A 17184-nucleotide genomic window follows, 5' to 3' on the forward strand; every position below is an offset into this window, starting at 1 on the left:
GATCACTATATACCGAAAACTAAATGACATCCAATGTGCAATAGAGGATATTTTGTGACTTTTTTGTACTATTGTGCCAACGCTGGCAGGTCGCGTCCTGAACCCTGGCACAGCTTTCCTCGTATCGCCAAATTCACGCACACACCCTCACCAGGAGCACACAGATCTCACGAAATCTTCACGTCACACGAACCATGCAGCTACTGCGAGAGAGTTGGCTGGCCTGTCGGAAAACCCACACGCACCGGACCGAATCTTCGTTCGGCCACTACGGTATGGGCGCAAGATTTGGGCGCTTTTTTTTTCTTTTTCGGTCGCCCCATCTTCAGCGACAGCAGTTTACTCCCACTGCTCGCTGATGAAGGACGTTGGTTATTTTTCCGCGTTCCGGTACTCCTAATCGCTGCCGTACGGTTTTGGTGAAAATTAGCTCCGGGAAAGTCGAATCAGCTGCAAAACCGTGTGCGAGGTTTCGTCCGGTACAGTTGTCTGTCATTTCCCAACTTTACACAACTCGTTCAGCCTTGTATCTCTCAATCATTAGCGCCATGAGTGGTTTTGTATTTAAACAGTGAAGAAGAAAAACAAACGAAACAGTGAGGACTTCATACCATCAGCGGTTGCCGGAACTCTTCTAGCAACATTATTACAAAACGCAAAACGTAGTGGCATAAGCGACCGTCACCGGCGTCGTAGTCGACCGAAATGGCCAATCAACCCCCATCAAAGCCTAGCGGGAGGGCCACAAATGACCTCCTGGAGCACTTTCAGAAAATCGACGTAAAGTCGGCCGGCAAGCCGACGAGGTTCACCAGCCGGCTGGTGCAGTTTTGCAACCGTTGGCGTATCAAGAAGGTGTTGTCGCACTTCGGGCTTTTAGTGTCCCTTGGCATCTACTGCGGCGTCGGTGGCTACGTAAGTCGACTGTTAACCTGTAGGCGAAACAACACCACCGTACGGTGGCTGCTGACTGCCGTACAATAAGCTCAAACTCATAATATTGCGCACTGGGAGTTACTTAGGGACGCACTCGTTTTGAAATGACGGTTTGTGTCAACTCTCCCCCTTAGTAGCATTCTGCAATGGGGCACGATGCGAGAGCAGACGTCAAGAGGTTTGAGAAAAACACCAGAGAACAGCGTTCTTAATCGGACGATTCCGATGAAGGGGTCGTTGAGTTGTCCCACGACTGATTCCTCACATACAGGCCACCCAAGTGAGCTGGACGCCGTGCAAAGCATGTGTCAGTACAGCAGAGGAAGATTTACGCGACTTACAGGCACGGACGGGGCAAGCACGGCCAGGCACGAACACGGGATCTAGCGTAGGGAGCTAAAAATAACATAATCTAACTCATAGCTTTCAACCAGACTCCTACATGCCGCAGTCCACCAGTTCTCGGCACCCGCACAGATATCCAATCTACTGAGGTCGTGCTGAGTCGAGAGCAGAGAAAAACAGTATCTTCTGCCCGGAGTATCAGAGTAGATCGGAGAGAAAAACTTGGAGATCTGCTCCTTGGGACGTACCGGCCCACATAGAGAGACAAGGGGAAAGTAACAAGGATGTGCGTGTGTGTGTGTACCATTTTGCATAATTTCGAGCAGCTTGTATTTACGATGTCTATTAAGCGGCCGTTACGGACAGCAAGCGAGAAAGGGAAGCAAAACTCAGACCAGGCGGCAAATCAGCGGCTTGTTTTCGTAATCGGAACGTCGCGGTTTCTCCGACCTTTTACTGGCAGCCGGCTGAGCCAGGGGCTTTGGTTGCTAGCGTGAACCACAGCGCGGAGGTTAGTAGAATCAGTTTGCCAGACCCTCCAGCCACCTACGACGGTCAGCTGTCAGTCAGTTTGGACAAGGAAATATGTAGACCAACAGATCTTGAGCGGACGTTTGACTTGCAATGCATTCCATGGCGTCAGCATTCCTTTTTAACCCTCTGAGCGTGTCGCGGTGGGTTAGAGCAGACATTCGACGGCACGCCGTAGCGACACCCGTTTGGCAGCCGAGTCGGGCCAAGTAGAAGGACCGTGGAAGAAAACGAACTGAAATGATACTTCCACAGACGCGGGTGGCAACGAGTTACTAACTAGCGGGATGGGGAAAGTCTTCATGGAAGGGCTATTTTTATTGTCTTTTCTGCGAACGACCTAGTCGCAACACCATCGGGCTTACGGTGTTACCAACGAGTCGAAAACGAGAGCTAAATTGGGCCAGCTGCGTGTCGCATATGTGGAACCGTCAAGCAGGAGGCAACGACTAATAACCCACTTCCTCCGTCGTCGTTGTGCCATTTTCTGAGATCTCCAGAGGGGGACCTTCCCGCCAGCGATTGGTCATATAGAATGGGGTGAGAAGTACATCGTATCATATTCTGTAATGGCTTCTACCAGTCAACCCGCCTAGGGTCAGTGGTGCGTTGAGTTGCCGAGAAAGCCTACCATAAAAACATAGAAACAAATTAAATCAGTCCTAAGAGAGAGAGGGAGAGAGAGAGAGAGGAAGGAAGACTCCTCAGGTACTTTCGTTAGTTCGTACATTTGGGTGCGCACAGGAACAGCGAAACTACCTCGTCCTGAAACGACACCGCGATTACAAAGGCGACCAAAAGAGACAACGGAAAGAATTAATAAAGGAACACGAACACGACACGTGCGCCCATGCAGCATTCGCTGGAGTCGGAAGGAAGCAGTTAATAATCGCGAATGGTACAGCAAAACACCTACGTGAAGTTCCCGACCTCGCACCCCCCAGGCGCATGGTGTTCCGGGAAAGACGCCTCGGACGTTTGTTGACTTGTTTGCCAACCAATTAACGACACCCTCGGAATAGGCACGGGCCCGCTCAAATGTGTCGTTCTAACAGGGCCGTAGACCATGCGGGTACTTTAAGGCTTGTGATACGTAAAAGCTAATCGTGTCCGTACCCTGTAGTATTTTCACCAATCAGGGAATACTATGACTCCCGTACAGGCGTTGTAGGAGAGTTGGCCTGGTTGATCTCACTCAGATTCAGAAGTAGCTATCCATTCCGTAGGTGTTTCATGCAGATTTCGGTGTGCTTAGATTGTTTGTCGCTGGTCCTGCTCTTCGATGGAGGCGCATGGTTGCCAACTGGTATACTACAATCACCCCTGCCAGATCGTGAAAGTTTAGCGAGGCATTCGTACGCGGAAAAATATCACTAAACAATGTGGACGCGAAACCACATCCATAAACCAATTGGAACGTGCCTTTGAAACCTCGTTCCATCGTCTGCCGTTGCATGTTGGTTGTTTGTTGGTTTTTTCCGAAGAAACGGAGTCTGTTTATTTGACTTTGAATGCTACGAAAACGAAAAGTTGCTTGCTGTCATGGGTTGAGTAGTTTGTTTACGCTTCTCATGCTATCCTTTGTAGGCTGCTGCAACGTGCTGTACTGTGTTACAAATACAATTTAAAAGTTTCCGAAAACTCGGGTAGCGGACGGTGATGAAATCGAGCTGGACAAAGTTGGTTCGGAGTGGAGCAGATCGACAGAGAAATATCTCAACTGTTGCTCGGACTTACTAGTTCACCGTTTTACTTTGCCAAGCTGGTAGTCGGTGTTCAGTTCGTACCTGCAGATTGGACTAGAAATGCCCAGAGGGCTATAGCTTCTTTCAAGTACCTATATGGCTCGGCAGGAAAACTGCCACAAATTAATTGAAACTTTCGTGTGATCTTTCTGAATTTTGGCCTGCCTGGGTCTTTTGTCTACCAGTTCTTAGCAGTTACTTTGATTTTCAATATGAACTTTTATCCATTCAAATGAATAAAATTCGTAAGATGGAAAAGTTGATTCAAGCATAACAACCTATTTTGCTCTTTGAAGTCCAATTGCTAAGATCTCATTCCAACTGTTTCGTGTTAGCGTTCAGTCTCACTTTCTGGCCCTTTTCAAGCGGACCTTGAAGATATGGTTTTGTGGTACCATACACCAATTATGAACCACACTTCTTGGAGGTTAAGCTCGCGGAAAATAGCACGTGGGGATTTGCCTGCGAAATGTAATGCCATCACACTATTTCGTTGGAATTTCATTTTGGATGTTTTTTTTTACCGGTTTAAAAGAGACCCGAAGCGTCTATGGATTCGAGCTGTGATTGGATTTTGATTTCTGGTACATCCTGTTACCTGTTTTGATAATAATGATTCTTTGAGTGCAGTCAACTCTATAGCAGGCGCAGTCCGAAGAAAACGGCCCCAAAGAACATTATCGAACCTTCCAGGAACCGAAGAGAGCAGCGACCAGCTGCGTTGGGTGAAGTGGCCAACCATGACGCAATTGCCCGATATTGGCCCCTTTGTCATAGATTGCGCGAATCGCCTCATCATCCCTTCTGCCGATTCACTTATGGAAATGCGTGCGTGCAGGGAACAACCGTCTGAAGCGCTACCGATTCCCTTCTGCCTGTACGTGTAGCACCTTTGCGGTAGCTCGACCTATCGATCGATCAGATCGACCGCACTGTTGGAACTGGCTGCGCTGCTGCGCGCATCGTAACAGCACAATTTCCGAGCGACACTTTTGACCATGACGTCTACCGTCTGCCTACCTGGCACGGCCGACCACATGGCATATTACGGCCCTACGAACAACAACAAATATCGGGGATCAATTCTTCGACGTACACGGGGTCGCGGTATCGGCTTCCGATACCAGGGGGCGCAGGGGCGGCGTTACGCATGCGGTCACGCCGGTCTGTGACGCACGCCGCTCTCGTTCTCAAGGTTGGCGGCCCCCGCCGCTGCCGTGCCCGGAGGATGTTCGGGCGGTTCGGGCGGCGGCTGCAACTGCGCACGTACGCACGTCGGGCACGTCGCCAACTTGACCTTTTTTTGTGGCGTTCCAGATATTCCAAAAGTTCGAGCTTCCGGCAGAGCTCGCCCGCACCCAGCGACTCCGTACGTCGCTGGTTCGGCACCGGCAAGCGTTCATCTACTCGATCGTCAACCATACGGACGTTCGCAACCTGGAGCGCCTGTTTGAGCTGGAGCTGGAGCAATATGAGCAAGTAAGGACGTCCGTAAAACGGTCCGACCGACATGGTGACCGACTTTTGACCGGAATTGATGCTCCTCGTCACAGGTCGTGCAGGATGCGGCACAAGGAGGCATACAGATCGATGCCGAGCACAACTTTCCGGTGGCCGTGGAGAAGTGGAGTCTGCTGCAGGCCGTTTTCTTTGCGTCCACGGTAATCACCACCATCGGTAGGTTGCGGGAGCGCGGCGAGTTGGAGTTGGGTACTGTCACGACTCCACACACACACACACACACATTGCAGGTTACGGCAACATTGTCCCGGTCACCGATGGTGGCCGCGTTTTCTGTCTCCTGTTCGCCCTGATCGGCATTCCCTTCACGCTGACGGTCATCGCCGACTGGGGTCGCCTGTTTGCGGGGACCGTCTCGACGCTGGTCAAGAACTTTCCGGCGCTCCCGTTGGCTAGTGAGTACCGACCGACAACCGATCCTGTGAGCCTTTGTCGCACTTTGTTACAAATGCCATTCTGCCTGGACTGCAGGGTTCTGCCCAGATACCGGTTTCAAGCTGTCGGAAAGGAAGTGGCTATACGCGGTCGGTGCGGTCGGCTTTCTGGGGATCTACCTGGCAGCCGGTACCGGCCTCCTGTTGCTGTGGGAGGACGATTGGAGCTTCTTCGATGGGTACTACTTCTGCTTCATCACCATGACCACCATCGGTTTCGGTGACCTGGTGCCCAGTAGGTTACCACCACGTGTCCGGCCCGGTCCCTCGGTCCCTTTCTAATGTCCTCGCACTCCTCCACGCCAGGTAAGCCCAACTACATGCTCCTGTGCACGCTCTACATTCTGGTCGGACTTGCGCTGACCAGCACCATCATCGAGCTGGTCCGCAGGCAGTACGCGCAGAGCTGGCATAAGCTGCAGGTACGCGTATGCACTCCCAGTCACTAAACCCACGCGGTTTCCTAACCCCCTCTTGGCGTATTTCTCTAGGCCCTTTCCGGACCGCTGGCGGATACGTTGCGCCGTTTGGGCGAATCGGCCGGTACAGGAATCGATGTAACGGCACTCCACAACGATTTGCGACGCGTCCTGACCGTTGTCTCGATGCCCCGGCGCCACGGTAACAAGAAGGCCCAGGCGAAGGAGATGGCCGCCCTGGAGGCGATCACGAACGCCATACTGCAGGACATCAAGGAGAAGAGCGAATGCAAGGAAGGACCGGCACCGGTGCTCCAGATCGTCATCTACGAGTCATCCGTCTGAGGTGCCGGTGGCGGCGGCGCTACTTCGTACTCTAGTATTTCGTTCGTTCAAATTTTATTCCCCTAACTACAACACACACACAAGTCAATAAAGGCACCGGAGGCTGTTTGCCAACGGTGATACTCGGGCCGGCCGGCCCTTAAGGACCGAACCGGGGCCGGTTCTAGGTCGCCGGTTTTAAACATTACCTTCAATGGTCGGTCGGTCTGCGTGTGAATCAGAGTGGGACCGGTTCGGCAGATCAAGAAGTGTGTAATAAACCGACCGACCGCAAAAATGACGCAAGCGCCGCGCTGTTGGGGACGCGTACATCGGACGCAAGCTTGCTGATGTGCAATCGCGGCTCGGCGAGCGAAAAGTGGAGCTGCTGATGAGAGCAACCCAACCGAAGGAGGCTGCCTGATTTCGACAGCTTGAGGACATTGGCGCAACTACCTGGCGCACACATGCATGCAGAACCAACGCAGGAGGTCCTCCGCTGGGGCGGCTTTATGTAAATTCTTCATCTCCATTTTCCATCTGCTAGCGCAAGAAATGCGAGAAAAGTTAATTGGCGTCTTGAAGGGTGCCAGCAAGTCCACCGATCGGTAGCGGCGGCAGTGGCGGGCCCTAATCGGGCATCGATCGGGTGCGCCAGATGGCCGGGGTGTTGCCCTGTGGTCACTTTACGCTCCCGCACCCTTCCGCCCCGTACAACCGAGCCTATGCGGTGTGCCTAGGGCAACCCTCATGCAACGGCGCCGTACCGCCGTTAGCGACCCCGTCGCTGGTCCTGTTGGTCCAGTTTTGGATGTTGGATGTTTCCAATTTGCTACTGCTGCTGCTAGTAGGTTTGGACAGCTCTGGGTCAAGTATGAGCGAATGATACGAGGAGAGAATGATCCAGAGAGTGAAGCAGAGCAGAGAAAAATAAAGTGGAAAAGAGACACAGCAAGAGAGAGGGAGAGAGTGCGGGAAAGGTGTCTAGGGCACGGGAAAGGGAAAGTGCAGTGCAAGCCGAAGTACGAAGGACTCCCCCTCCGTCAACACATCCCCCACGGGAGCAGAACCGGCAATAGACGCACGGCCGTTGATTGAGAAATACGACAATTGCAACAAACTGAACGGACGCGCACCGCGCACTGATGCAATCGATGTGATCATAGTGCCAGTGCGGCAATGCGATCGTTGCTGCCTGTACATGCGTAGAAACTGGCTTCTGGGCTCCTGCTCGGGCCCTATACCACACGGCGGCTCGCAATGCTGTCGCAACGCTAATAGCGAACACTCTCCCTTTCTCATTCTTCTTTTGTCGAGTCGTCGAGAGTTCTATTTCGCGCACTCTATTTAGAGGGCAAAGAAGTGTTCGATCGAGGAAGTATCCTGAGGAATGTAACCTGGGCAATGGGAGGTTATGGTTCCTCAGGAGAATCCGGGTCGCGCGGAAGTGCGCCAAACCCGTCGGCGAGGATCTAGGTGACATGCGGTACGACAAACCGGATCTGGGTCCGGATCCAAACATGGGTTCCCACCCCACCATCTTGTGCCGGTGGTGACGCTCGAGCTCGAGAAGCACATCGCGCGCATGCGCGCAGCTAATATTCCATCGGCCACTGGAAAGTTCGGAGTGGAAAAGTACGACCGTGGTAATGGCGCAAGCATTGACGCTGGCGGTGATGATGGCTTTCGCATTCGTTATCTGAATCACTGCGTAAACTATAATTCTGATAATCTTGATGGCTTGATCCGGGCTTGATTATTGACTAGGCTCGAATGACGTTACACGCTGAGACGATCAACAGATCGATCCAAGCTTGAATCAAATAATTATCCTCAACTAGGTGGCCCGCCACTCTAGATACAGCAGCGGGGACATCTGAGAAGTGTATTATATTGTTTGTACTAAAAAAGTACTAAATCGAAGATCATGGATTTCTTTGTTGGTAACCGTTTTTGGATCACCGAATGGATTGGGATTTGCAGACGCGAGACGAAGAGCAAGTAGCTGTTGAACTACTTGAGGGTGCGATTGGTCGAGCGGAACCCGAAATTTAAACGACTCCACCTGATCACCACGACCCGAACACGACACGGTCGCCGTGATCGTGTCCTGGTGAATTTAAACTATACGAATGTCGCATTGCTTGCTCACGATCGACACCGTGGACGACGGATACACCGCCTTGGCTTTCTTAGGCAAATCGCAAAAACAACCCCCTCCCCCTTCCCCCGGTGCGCACGCGCGTTCCCCACCCGGCCGATCTCACCCGGCCAGTATAGAAGGCTCCTCCTTGCGGCGCGACGTAACATTGCAAGCGTGCGCCAATTGGCGGGCGTTGCGTCACCAACCTTTCCTTCGGGGCATGCCTCGGATCACGATCTAATTATTCGTCCGGCAAAGACACCAGCCAGCACCACCGGCGGCGGCGACATTGCCTACTTATTCAGTGGCCATTAGGCCATCACTTCCGGGTTCGCGCGGGTACAGCTCGTGTGCGCCAAGGTTCGCCCTCGGTACGGGGCGGTTGGTGATTGGGTTTCCTAGCCCAAAACCTATCCCTATTGGGGGGGAGAGGTGCCCAAATGGGGGAAGATCTCCAAGAGCTAGTGTACCCAAGATCGGCCCAAAGCAAACCGGAACCACCGATCCGACTGCACTGGAGGTTGTGCCCAGTTACACTTCGTTGTTGGGGCCTATAGTATGGGGCCTTGGACGCGAGGATGCGCGCTGTAGAGAGCGAGGGGTGGGAACGGGGGAAACGGGGTGTGGGCGTGATGCGCGGAGGAGCCAAAAGTTAATTCTGCAAAATATTCTAGAGCGGCCGCCGACCTCCAGAAGGCCTCGCCAGGTCGCCATGGTCTACAGTCGTCGCGCGCTAATGGGACCGCTCAGAGAGGGATCGACAAGGAGTGGAGTGTTGCCAGCTTTCATAGCCCCCCGCCCACCGCCCACCGTGCGTCCTTAAGTGAATCGTGCGGCGCGTGCGTTCGTGTGTGTGTTTAGGAGAGAAAGAGAGTGCATTCCAGGGCGGTTGGTGCACAACCGAACCGAGGGCGAAGACGCCACCAGCGCCGAAGCCTGTGTGTGTGAGTGACGCTAGTCCCCGCGCCGTCGGGCGACATACACTGTGACACCGTCACCTGTCACGGACCGCTGTGTGTTGGCCCCGGCGTAGTGTCGTCGTTGTTGTGCACCTTCCACACAGCCGTCGCCGGCCGCCATGTTTTCGGTCAGCAGCAGCAGTCAGCAGCAGCGGCAGAGCAAATTATGCCGACTATAAAAACAAATTTGAAAGACCATTCGTCAGTCAGTCGCAAACGTTTGGGCTCAGTAGCAACAGCTCAGTAGGCGGGTGCCGACGGCGGTCATTTTCATTGGGTCGACCATTTTCCAACTTCCATTTTGGAGCTACTCCTGTTGCACCCGGTTGGGCCGGAGTGATCGAAGTTTGCTCGGAACGCACTCGTCCGAACCAAAGTTCCGCCGTTCCTAGTGTACTCTCAAGAGGGTGTGGTCTGCGTGTGGGCTGCGGTGTAGTGCCTGAAGTTCCGGACCTAAGTGTGTGCCTCAGTGATTGGGCGGAAGAGTGAAGTCCGCGTGGCTGCGTGTGTCGGGAGCGTGGGAGTCTTCTTCCGGAACTTCCGCAAGTGCAAGTGAAAAATGTCCGCCACCGTCGCGCAGGCCGATGGCCTGAACAGCAATGCCAACATCATCTCACCGATCAACATGTTCTACTTTCTGCTCACCCCGGCCCTGCTGCTGTGGTTCGTCTACTGGCGCCTGTCGCGCCGCCACATGCTCGAGCTGGCGGAAAGGATACCGGGCCCGAAAGGGCTACCGTTGATCGGAAACGCGCTCGATCTGATCGGTAGCTCACACTGTAAGTACCGGAGTGGAGCCGTGGCTAGTGCGTGTGCCCTTGCTCTGCCCTTCCGACACCGGGTCGGCGGAAATAGGGGCAAAATTGAGACATGAACGCATGGCGCGGTCATGAACGGACGCAAGCCCGGCGTGACGCAAGCCCAGCTCAGCGTAGGTTATCCAATGTGGTGCACCTCACCGCCAAGCCAAGACCGGCGTGTGTGGCCAGATAAATTGAGAGCACTTACCGCGCGGTCGAAAGGCGCGCTTCTTTCTTGTGCCCGTTTCGCCCCTTTGCGCTGCCGACTGCGGCACGATTTTTGTCCCAATCGGAAGCATTAGCGTCATTTGTTAGTCTCACTAACCCCAATCAGCTCTAATCAGAGAGAGCGCATGACGCGGGTGATTGACCCGCGCTCAGTGCAAAGCATTCGACCGACCCTTTCCGATCGTATCTTCCGGTCGCTCTTGGAGCAGCACCAGAACGGTGCTACCAGACAAGTCCCAGCCGACGCCCGGGGTATCGAACGCGTGTAGTACCTTTATCGGGTGTAGCTCCATATTGTGAATCGGGTGATGTAATCGCTTGCCCGGGGAAAGGAGTCAGTCAGGACCCATAGCTCATTCTCACTTTTGTCCAATTTCGATTTCTTACACTGGTGCACCGACACTCCGGCTGCTCCGCTAATTGTCCGCTGGTTGGTCTGGAAACAAATACACGCGCAATAAATTGGTCCACACCCCGCCCCCACGTACAGCCGTGTTCCGCACGATCATCGAGAAAGGCAAGGACTACAATGAGGTCATCAAGATCTGGATAGGACCGAAATTGATCGTGTTCCTGGTGGACCCGCGCGACGTCGAGTTGCTGCTGAGCAGCCACGTGTACATTGATAAGTCGCCCGAGTATCGCTTCTTCAAACCCTGGCTAGGCAACGGGTTGCTCATCAGCACAGGTACGTACAGCACAGCACGCAGAAAAGCATGGGCCTCCGGGATATTTCAGCTAGCCGCGCGCCATTCGCGCTAGATTTTGGAAGTTAGAGTCTCGACGACGACGCCGCACGCCGCCGCCGCACCTATCCCAAATGGCGGAGCAAATAAATTGAAACGCAGCAACGCGGTGAGAGATTTGCATACGCGAGCAATCAACTGAGTAGGTGGTGGTGGTGGTGGTGGTGCCAGTGCGCAAAGCAAAAGACAACAGAAACAGCACAACGCGGTTCGTGCCAACGCGACCGGAAGTAGCCATTGTCACCATCTCGGCTCTCGGGCAAAAGTGAATCTCGGCTGCGGAGATACGTGTGCGCCGTGTGGCGCACGTTTCGCTCGTAAGATCCCCCTACGCGGTAACGCTATACCGCTATAATGTGCAACTATTACGCACTGACAATTGACCGCCTGGCCGTTCACCGAAATAGTGAAACCTTTGCCTTCCCCATGTGGATTTGACGCTGGATCCGACTTTCCTCCTATCTCCTTTCTATCAAGGAACTAGCTGCACTAGGTTTAGCGCAAATTGTTTCGAAATCCAGCTATCTTTCTCTCTATCTTCGCCCATTGTTTTCGCACCACTAATCACTTCGGTACCAATGTGCGCTGTTCGTTTCCATTTCGTTTCTGTTCTTCCGATTGACGACCGACCGGCCAGGACACAAATGGCGCCAGCACCGTAAGCTCATTGCACCGACATTCCACTTGAACGTGCTGAAAAGCTTCATCGATCTGTTCAACGAAAACTCGCGGCTGGTGGTGGAGAAAATGCGCAATGAAAACGGCAAGGCGTTCGACTGCCACGACTACATGAGCGAGTGCACCGTCGAGATTCTGCTCGGTAAGTACTTGGTACGGGAGTTTTCTTTTGGTTTAGCCCCGCCACACTGATTCTTTGTTATATCCCGGTGATTATGCGGCGATCGAACGAATCCAGGTGTGCATCGTCTTTGCATCACACCGCGGTTAGAGTAGGCGCCGGTCTAGTGTCGACTGGATGGTAAACATGCAACAGGCACCCGGCAACTCTCTGGAAACAGGTTTTTCTTTACGTAAAGTCGCAATGTCGCGGCACATAATTGTGCTTCGAAACATCGCTGGTACTTCTATGCCAGGAGCACTTTCCCACAGCTCACTGCTGGCGGCTGGGCAGATTGCTGCAGCAGATAGACCCGTGGCGGTTGTTGCACAACCGGTCATTCTTCCCCCCAAATGGCGTCGATGGGCACACTGCGTACGGCAAATGTACATGCATTCCTTTGAGAACTGGAGAACACAGGTTGCCAAGCACCCTGCTGCGGAGTCAAATGTTAACAGAACAGACCTGATGATGCGTTTTGGGTCCAATATTATTACTTCAGAGCCCATCCATCCCATTATTAACCACTGATTCCCGATTGAGCTAGAACGAAAACGTCGTGATTTGCGGTTGCGGTGCGGTGGTGGTAACACTTGATCCGAAAGTCACACCAACCCAGAGGGTCCAGAGATCGACACGGGGCCAGGCGTGACGTTGGGGCGTTAATGTCTTGAATTCCTGCAAAAAGTCAAGGCAGTCGTAAAATTTCTATTTTAATAGCAAATCACACTGTGTTTCCTGTGGTGTCACCACAGGTGAGCCGCTTATCACGCGATTGGTTGATTGACGCATTTGGTTTGGAATTGCATGTGTTTTTTCAAATCACCGCGGCTTAACGAACCCCTGCGCCCCAGCGTTATTCAGCCGTACACACGCGGTCAGGCTAGCAGCTTAATTTATGCTTCATTACCGGTTGGACTGCATGTGAAATCAAATGTCATTCGCATACTAGTCCCATGCACCACCGTCCCCATTCCCAACCTAACGAACCACACACTCTAATTGATCGGAAGAATGGACGCGGCACATCGCGGCCGGGACTTACGTGTACGTGGACCCTGCACGAAGCTTGACTGACTGCGCTGGTCGCTTTATATGTAAATCATATCCCATGTAAATTTTCCTATTTTTATCCTTTCGCAATAGAAAGCAATTGCTCTAGCTAGCAGGGCGGGGACACGGGCAACTGTGGATGTTGTGGACTGTTGACACCATTAATGAGGAAGCACAGTGCCTGATTGATATTGCCACGGTAACCTTGCTACAGAGTTGACGTTCAAGTTCGGTATAGGCGGTCCCAGATGATGGCACCGTGCTGTAACCTTGTGCGTTGCACGACACAATCCACGACACTCTCGCCGACCCCTCTACCAACCCTACCCCTAGTTGCAGTGATGACCATTGATGTGGTTCTTTCCTTTTCTATTGCGCTTTTTACACGCGATATTCGCGGACCACCACAGAAACGGCGATGGGAGTTTCGAAGAAGACACAGGACCAGTCCGGCTACGACTATGCAATGGCCGTAATGAAGATGTGTGACATTCTGCACCTGCGGCACCGCAAGATGTGGCTGTATCCCGACCTGTTCTTTAACCTCACCCAGTACGCGAAAAAGCAGGTGAAGTTGTTGGACACCATCCACAGCCTAACCAAGAAGGTCATCCGCAATAAGAAGGTAGCCTTCGACAAGGGCACCCGCGGCACGCTCGCGACCACCTCGATCAAGACGGCCGACATCGAGAAGCCGAAGGAGGTGGGTGGTAATGCCGGTGGCACCAACACCAACACAGTTGAGGGGCTCTCGTTCGGTCAGTCGGCCAACCTGAAGGATGATCTGGACGTGGAAGAGAACGATGTGGGCGAAAAGAAGCGTCTGGCGTTCCTGGACCTGCTGCTCGAGAGTGCGGAGAACGGGGCACTGATCTCGGACGAGGAAATCAAAAACCAGGTCGATACGATCATGTTCGAGGGGCACGACACAACGGCCGCCGGTAGCAGCTTCTTTTTGTCGATGATGGGCGTCCACCAGCACATCCAGGACAAGGTGATCCAAGAGCTGGACGACATCTTTGGCGACTCGAACCGACCGGCCACGTTCCAGGATACGATCGAGATGAAGTATTTGGAGCGGTGCCTGATGGAGACGCTCCGCATGTACCCACCGGTGCCCATCATCGCACGCTCGCTCAAACAGGACCTAAAGCTCGCATCGAGCGACATTGTTGTACCGGCCGGGGCCACCATCACTGTGGCAACGTTCAAGCTGCACCGCCTGGAATCGATCTACCCGAACGCGGATGTCTTTGATCCGGACAACTTCCTGCCCGAGCGACAAGCCAACCGTCACTACTACGCGTTCGTGCCGTTCTCCGCCGGCCCAAGAAGCTGTGTCGGTAAGTAAAGCTAGTCAATCGAAGCTCCGAAGTTGGCCCGAATCTATTTTTTTTTTTTCCGTTTTTTTTTCTTTTTTACAAAACCCCCCCCCCCCCCCCCCCGCCTCTCTTTCTCTCTTTCTTACGCGCAGGCCGGAAATACGCAATGCTGAAGCTGAAGATCATCCTCTCGACCATCTTGCGAAACTTCCGCGTACGCTCCGACTTGCGAGAGGAAGACTTCAAGCTGCAGGCGGACATTATTCTGAAGCGCGAGGAAGGCTTCCAGATTCGCCTCGAGCCGCGCCAGCGCAAGGTGAAAGCACTGTAAACTTCGGACGATTTCTGTACTGTTTGTCCCTTTACCCCCATTATGCACGAAACCACGAGTTTTCCATTTGCTATTAATCCTACTATTTTGAATTTTGTATGGAACCCACAAACTTTAAGCCAACTTCTCTCTTCCCACACTGTCCACCGAAACATGTGACTGTAGCGGAAAATCGTGAAGGTCCATCTTAGGTTTTATCCCTATTTTTTGTTCTTTCAAACGGGAATACATTTGGATAAGTCAAACTTAAAGCAACTATTATCACCAATAGAGCAGCACTGTAGAAAGGGGGTGCCATTGTTTTGGAAGAAAGAAAGCAAGTGGTTGGGGAAGATTCGGTTTACCAGCACTGTGTGTCGGTGTCGATGACGAGCCGATTAAAAAAAATATCTACCCTCAAAACTCCGATGCCTTGGTACCGAACAAGAGTCTAAGCTACATGCTGGAAAGAGCAACACAATGCGCTGCAAACAAGGCCACCTACCCACCACCTTGTTGCATCTATTGCCAATTTTATGTAAGGGGAATTAAGCGATTGTTAAACGATAATATAAAGATAAATATATTTTTAGATTTGTTTGTATGTGTGTGATAACAAGAGGAAAAATAAAAAAAGCATAAAAGCACATCATATCGGAAGCATATCTGCTAACACTTTTCAAGTATGCTCCGATGCGTTTTCAACACCCAAAACATCCTCTGGAAAGCGAAACAGAAATTGGAATAGTTCAGACTGTCTTTCAGAGGCCTGTGCGCGCTGGCCGCAACCATATCGATCATATCGGACATATCGAGTTTGAAGCAAATGCGAAGCATACGCATAAGAATTCCGATTTGTTGGCGTTTCTGACGATAGGCTCACCCCCGAAGTTTACGAGCGATACAGGCTATTCATTTGCGCCATCAGTTGATCGAGGCTAGCACTATCGGCGGCCGATGTTGATGGGGTTCGTTCTTCGATCGTGCTCGTGTTCGCGGCAGGAAAAGCATACTCCAGTCCTTCCGAAATGTTGCTCGTCCGTGTCCCATCATCTAGAGGCGTATCATCCTCTGTATCATCCACCAGCTCGATACCGTAAGGATTCTCTTCGTGCACCGGCATCTCCGGTTCCGGCTGCGGGCCCTGCACGTTCCGTTCGCTCTCGGGCCGTGCCAGATACTCGCGCTGGCGCTGCACACAAAACCGATCGTCACACGTTGGGTTCGGTTTCAGTGCCATTTTCGGAAAGAAATCGGTCATTGCATTGTACCCGAGATAGTCCGATACCGTCCCGAACGCTAGCAGATACTTAAGCGTGTTCTGCACAAGTACACCCGCCACGATACCCATCGTCGTCGGTAGACTAGCGGCACAAACGCCTTCGCGTTTTAGTGTTTTCTCGTCAATATTCTCCGCTACCACCAAGGGCGGTGCACACCCGAAGCATGCCGTTTCGCCCGGTCGCACGAACTGTATGTGACCCGAAACCGCATTCTCCGAAACGCCGGACTCGAACCAGTAGAGCATCAGCTCGTTGCAGGCCGTATTGATGGCCATGCGCGCCTCGAAGTTGTCCACACAGCTTAGCACCAGATCGACCGGTGAGCCCGGCTCCAAACCGCCCGTGGCAATCGCCTCCATGAATTGCGCAAAGTTGGACACCGTGGTGATGTTGTAACTGTGCGTTACGATTGCCACGTCGGGATTGATAAAGTTGAGCGTTTTCATTGCCGCGTCCACCTTCGATAGGCCGGCCTGGTCCGGTGTGTAGAACAGTCGATTCATGTTGGCCAGCTCGACCTTGTCGTAGTCGAACAGCAGCAATTTACCGATGCCACATCGGGTCAGCATATCGGCTGCCACACTCCCCACGCCACCAATACCTAGGGACACACAAAACAGGTTGGTTACAAAACGGGCAAACCACCGGCAAGGGTTGGGCGGTTGAAGTGAAAACCAACAAACCTACGATGGCCACACTTTTCTGGCGAATGTTTTCATAGTCGGACACAATTCCCATCCGCTGCAGGGCCATCAAGCGGCTGTACGGATTCGAATCTACCACTTCGGCCGACATTTTTTCAATACGTTTCCGTCCCTCTTTGCCATCGTTTGTGGGAGCCGTATTCTGGCTTTCCATCTTTGGATTCCGTCTGCAATATTGCCTGGTTCCGTTGAGTGTTTCTCGGTTTGAGTTCAATCAGTATGTTCGAAACGTTAAATCAATTTCAACACCTTTGGCTTCACTACGCTCAATTTGCCGTTGCGCTGTCAGCAATCGTGGCTCAGCTGACGTTTACAACAAGCGCCAACAGAAGTCACTTTTTTTCCTTTGATAATTGCGTTATCGTGTTATCTCTACACCACTCGGGGGATAGAAAGAGCAAATTGCGTTTGTGTTCTCGCACCACTGTTCCGGTACTTACAAAATGTTTAATTTTGCTATTAAACAATAAGCATCAAGCAATTAAACAATCACACATCAAGTTCCGTCATAATCACACGGTGTGTTCCACATCAAAGAAACGT

At 52.5% G+C, this 17184-nt stretch overlaps 4 protein-coding genes across 5 annotated transcripts in view; 3 read left to right on the top strand and 1 right to left on the bottom strand.

The window, feature by feature from the left end:
- The window catches only part of LOC128274223 (uncharacterized), a 305029-nt gene that overhangs the window by 18136 nt on the left and 269709 nt on the right, over positions 1-17184 (top strand). The gene's annotated exons all lie outside the window — the stretch shown is intronic.
- LOC128274397 (TWiK family of potassium channels protein 7) lies at positions 706-6369 on the top strand. The gene is made up of 7 exons (XM_053012630.1): positions 706-915; positions 4875-5036; positions 5111-5234; positions 5309-5473; positions 5550-5747; positions 5819-5934; positions 6004-6369. The coding sequence occupies exons 1-7, from the start codon at positions 706-708 to the stop codon at positions 6274-6276; spliced, it is 1248 nt and encodes a 415-aa protein (XP_052868590.1). The 3' UTR covers positions 6277-6369.
- On the top strand, positions 9555-15308 carry LOC128274141 (cytochrome P450 4g15). Its single transcript, XM_053012251.1, has 5 exons — positions 9555-10136; positions 10876-11073; positions 11769-11951; positions 13433-14365; positions 14497-15308. The coding sequence occupies exons 1-5, from the start codon at positions 9917-9919 to the stop codon at positions 14673-14675; spliced, it is 1713 nt and encodes a 570-aa protein (XP_052868211.1). The 5' UTR covers positions 9555-9916; the 3' UTR covers positions 14676-15308.
- LOC128274189 (ubiquitin-like modifier-activating enzyme 5) lies at positions 15225-16817 on the bottom strand. 2 transcript variants are annotated; one of them, XM_053012301.1, is made up of 2 exons: positions 16621-16817; positions 15225-16538 (listed from the first exon to the last, which is right to left on the bottom strand). In XM_053012301.1, the coding sequence occupies exons 1-2, from the start codon at positions 16793-16795 to the stop codon at positions 15547-15549; spliced, it is 1167 nt and encodes a 388-aa protein (XP_052868261.1). In that variant the 5' UTR covers positions 16796-16817; the 3' UTR covers positions 15225-15546. The 2 variants fall into 2 exon arrangements, with proteins under 2 accessions (XP_052868261.1, XP_052868268.1); XM_053012308.1 differs by having other exon boundaries at positions 16625-16748.

This window comes from Anopheles cruzii, chromosome X, assembly GCF_943734635.1.
Source record: "Anopheles cruzii chromosome X, idAnoCruzAS_RS32_06, whole genome shotgun sequence".
Taxonomy (NCBI): Eukaryota; Metazoa; Arthropoda; class Insecta; order Diptera; family Culicidae; genus Anopheles; species Anopheles cruzii.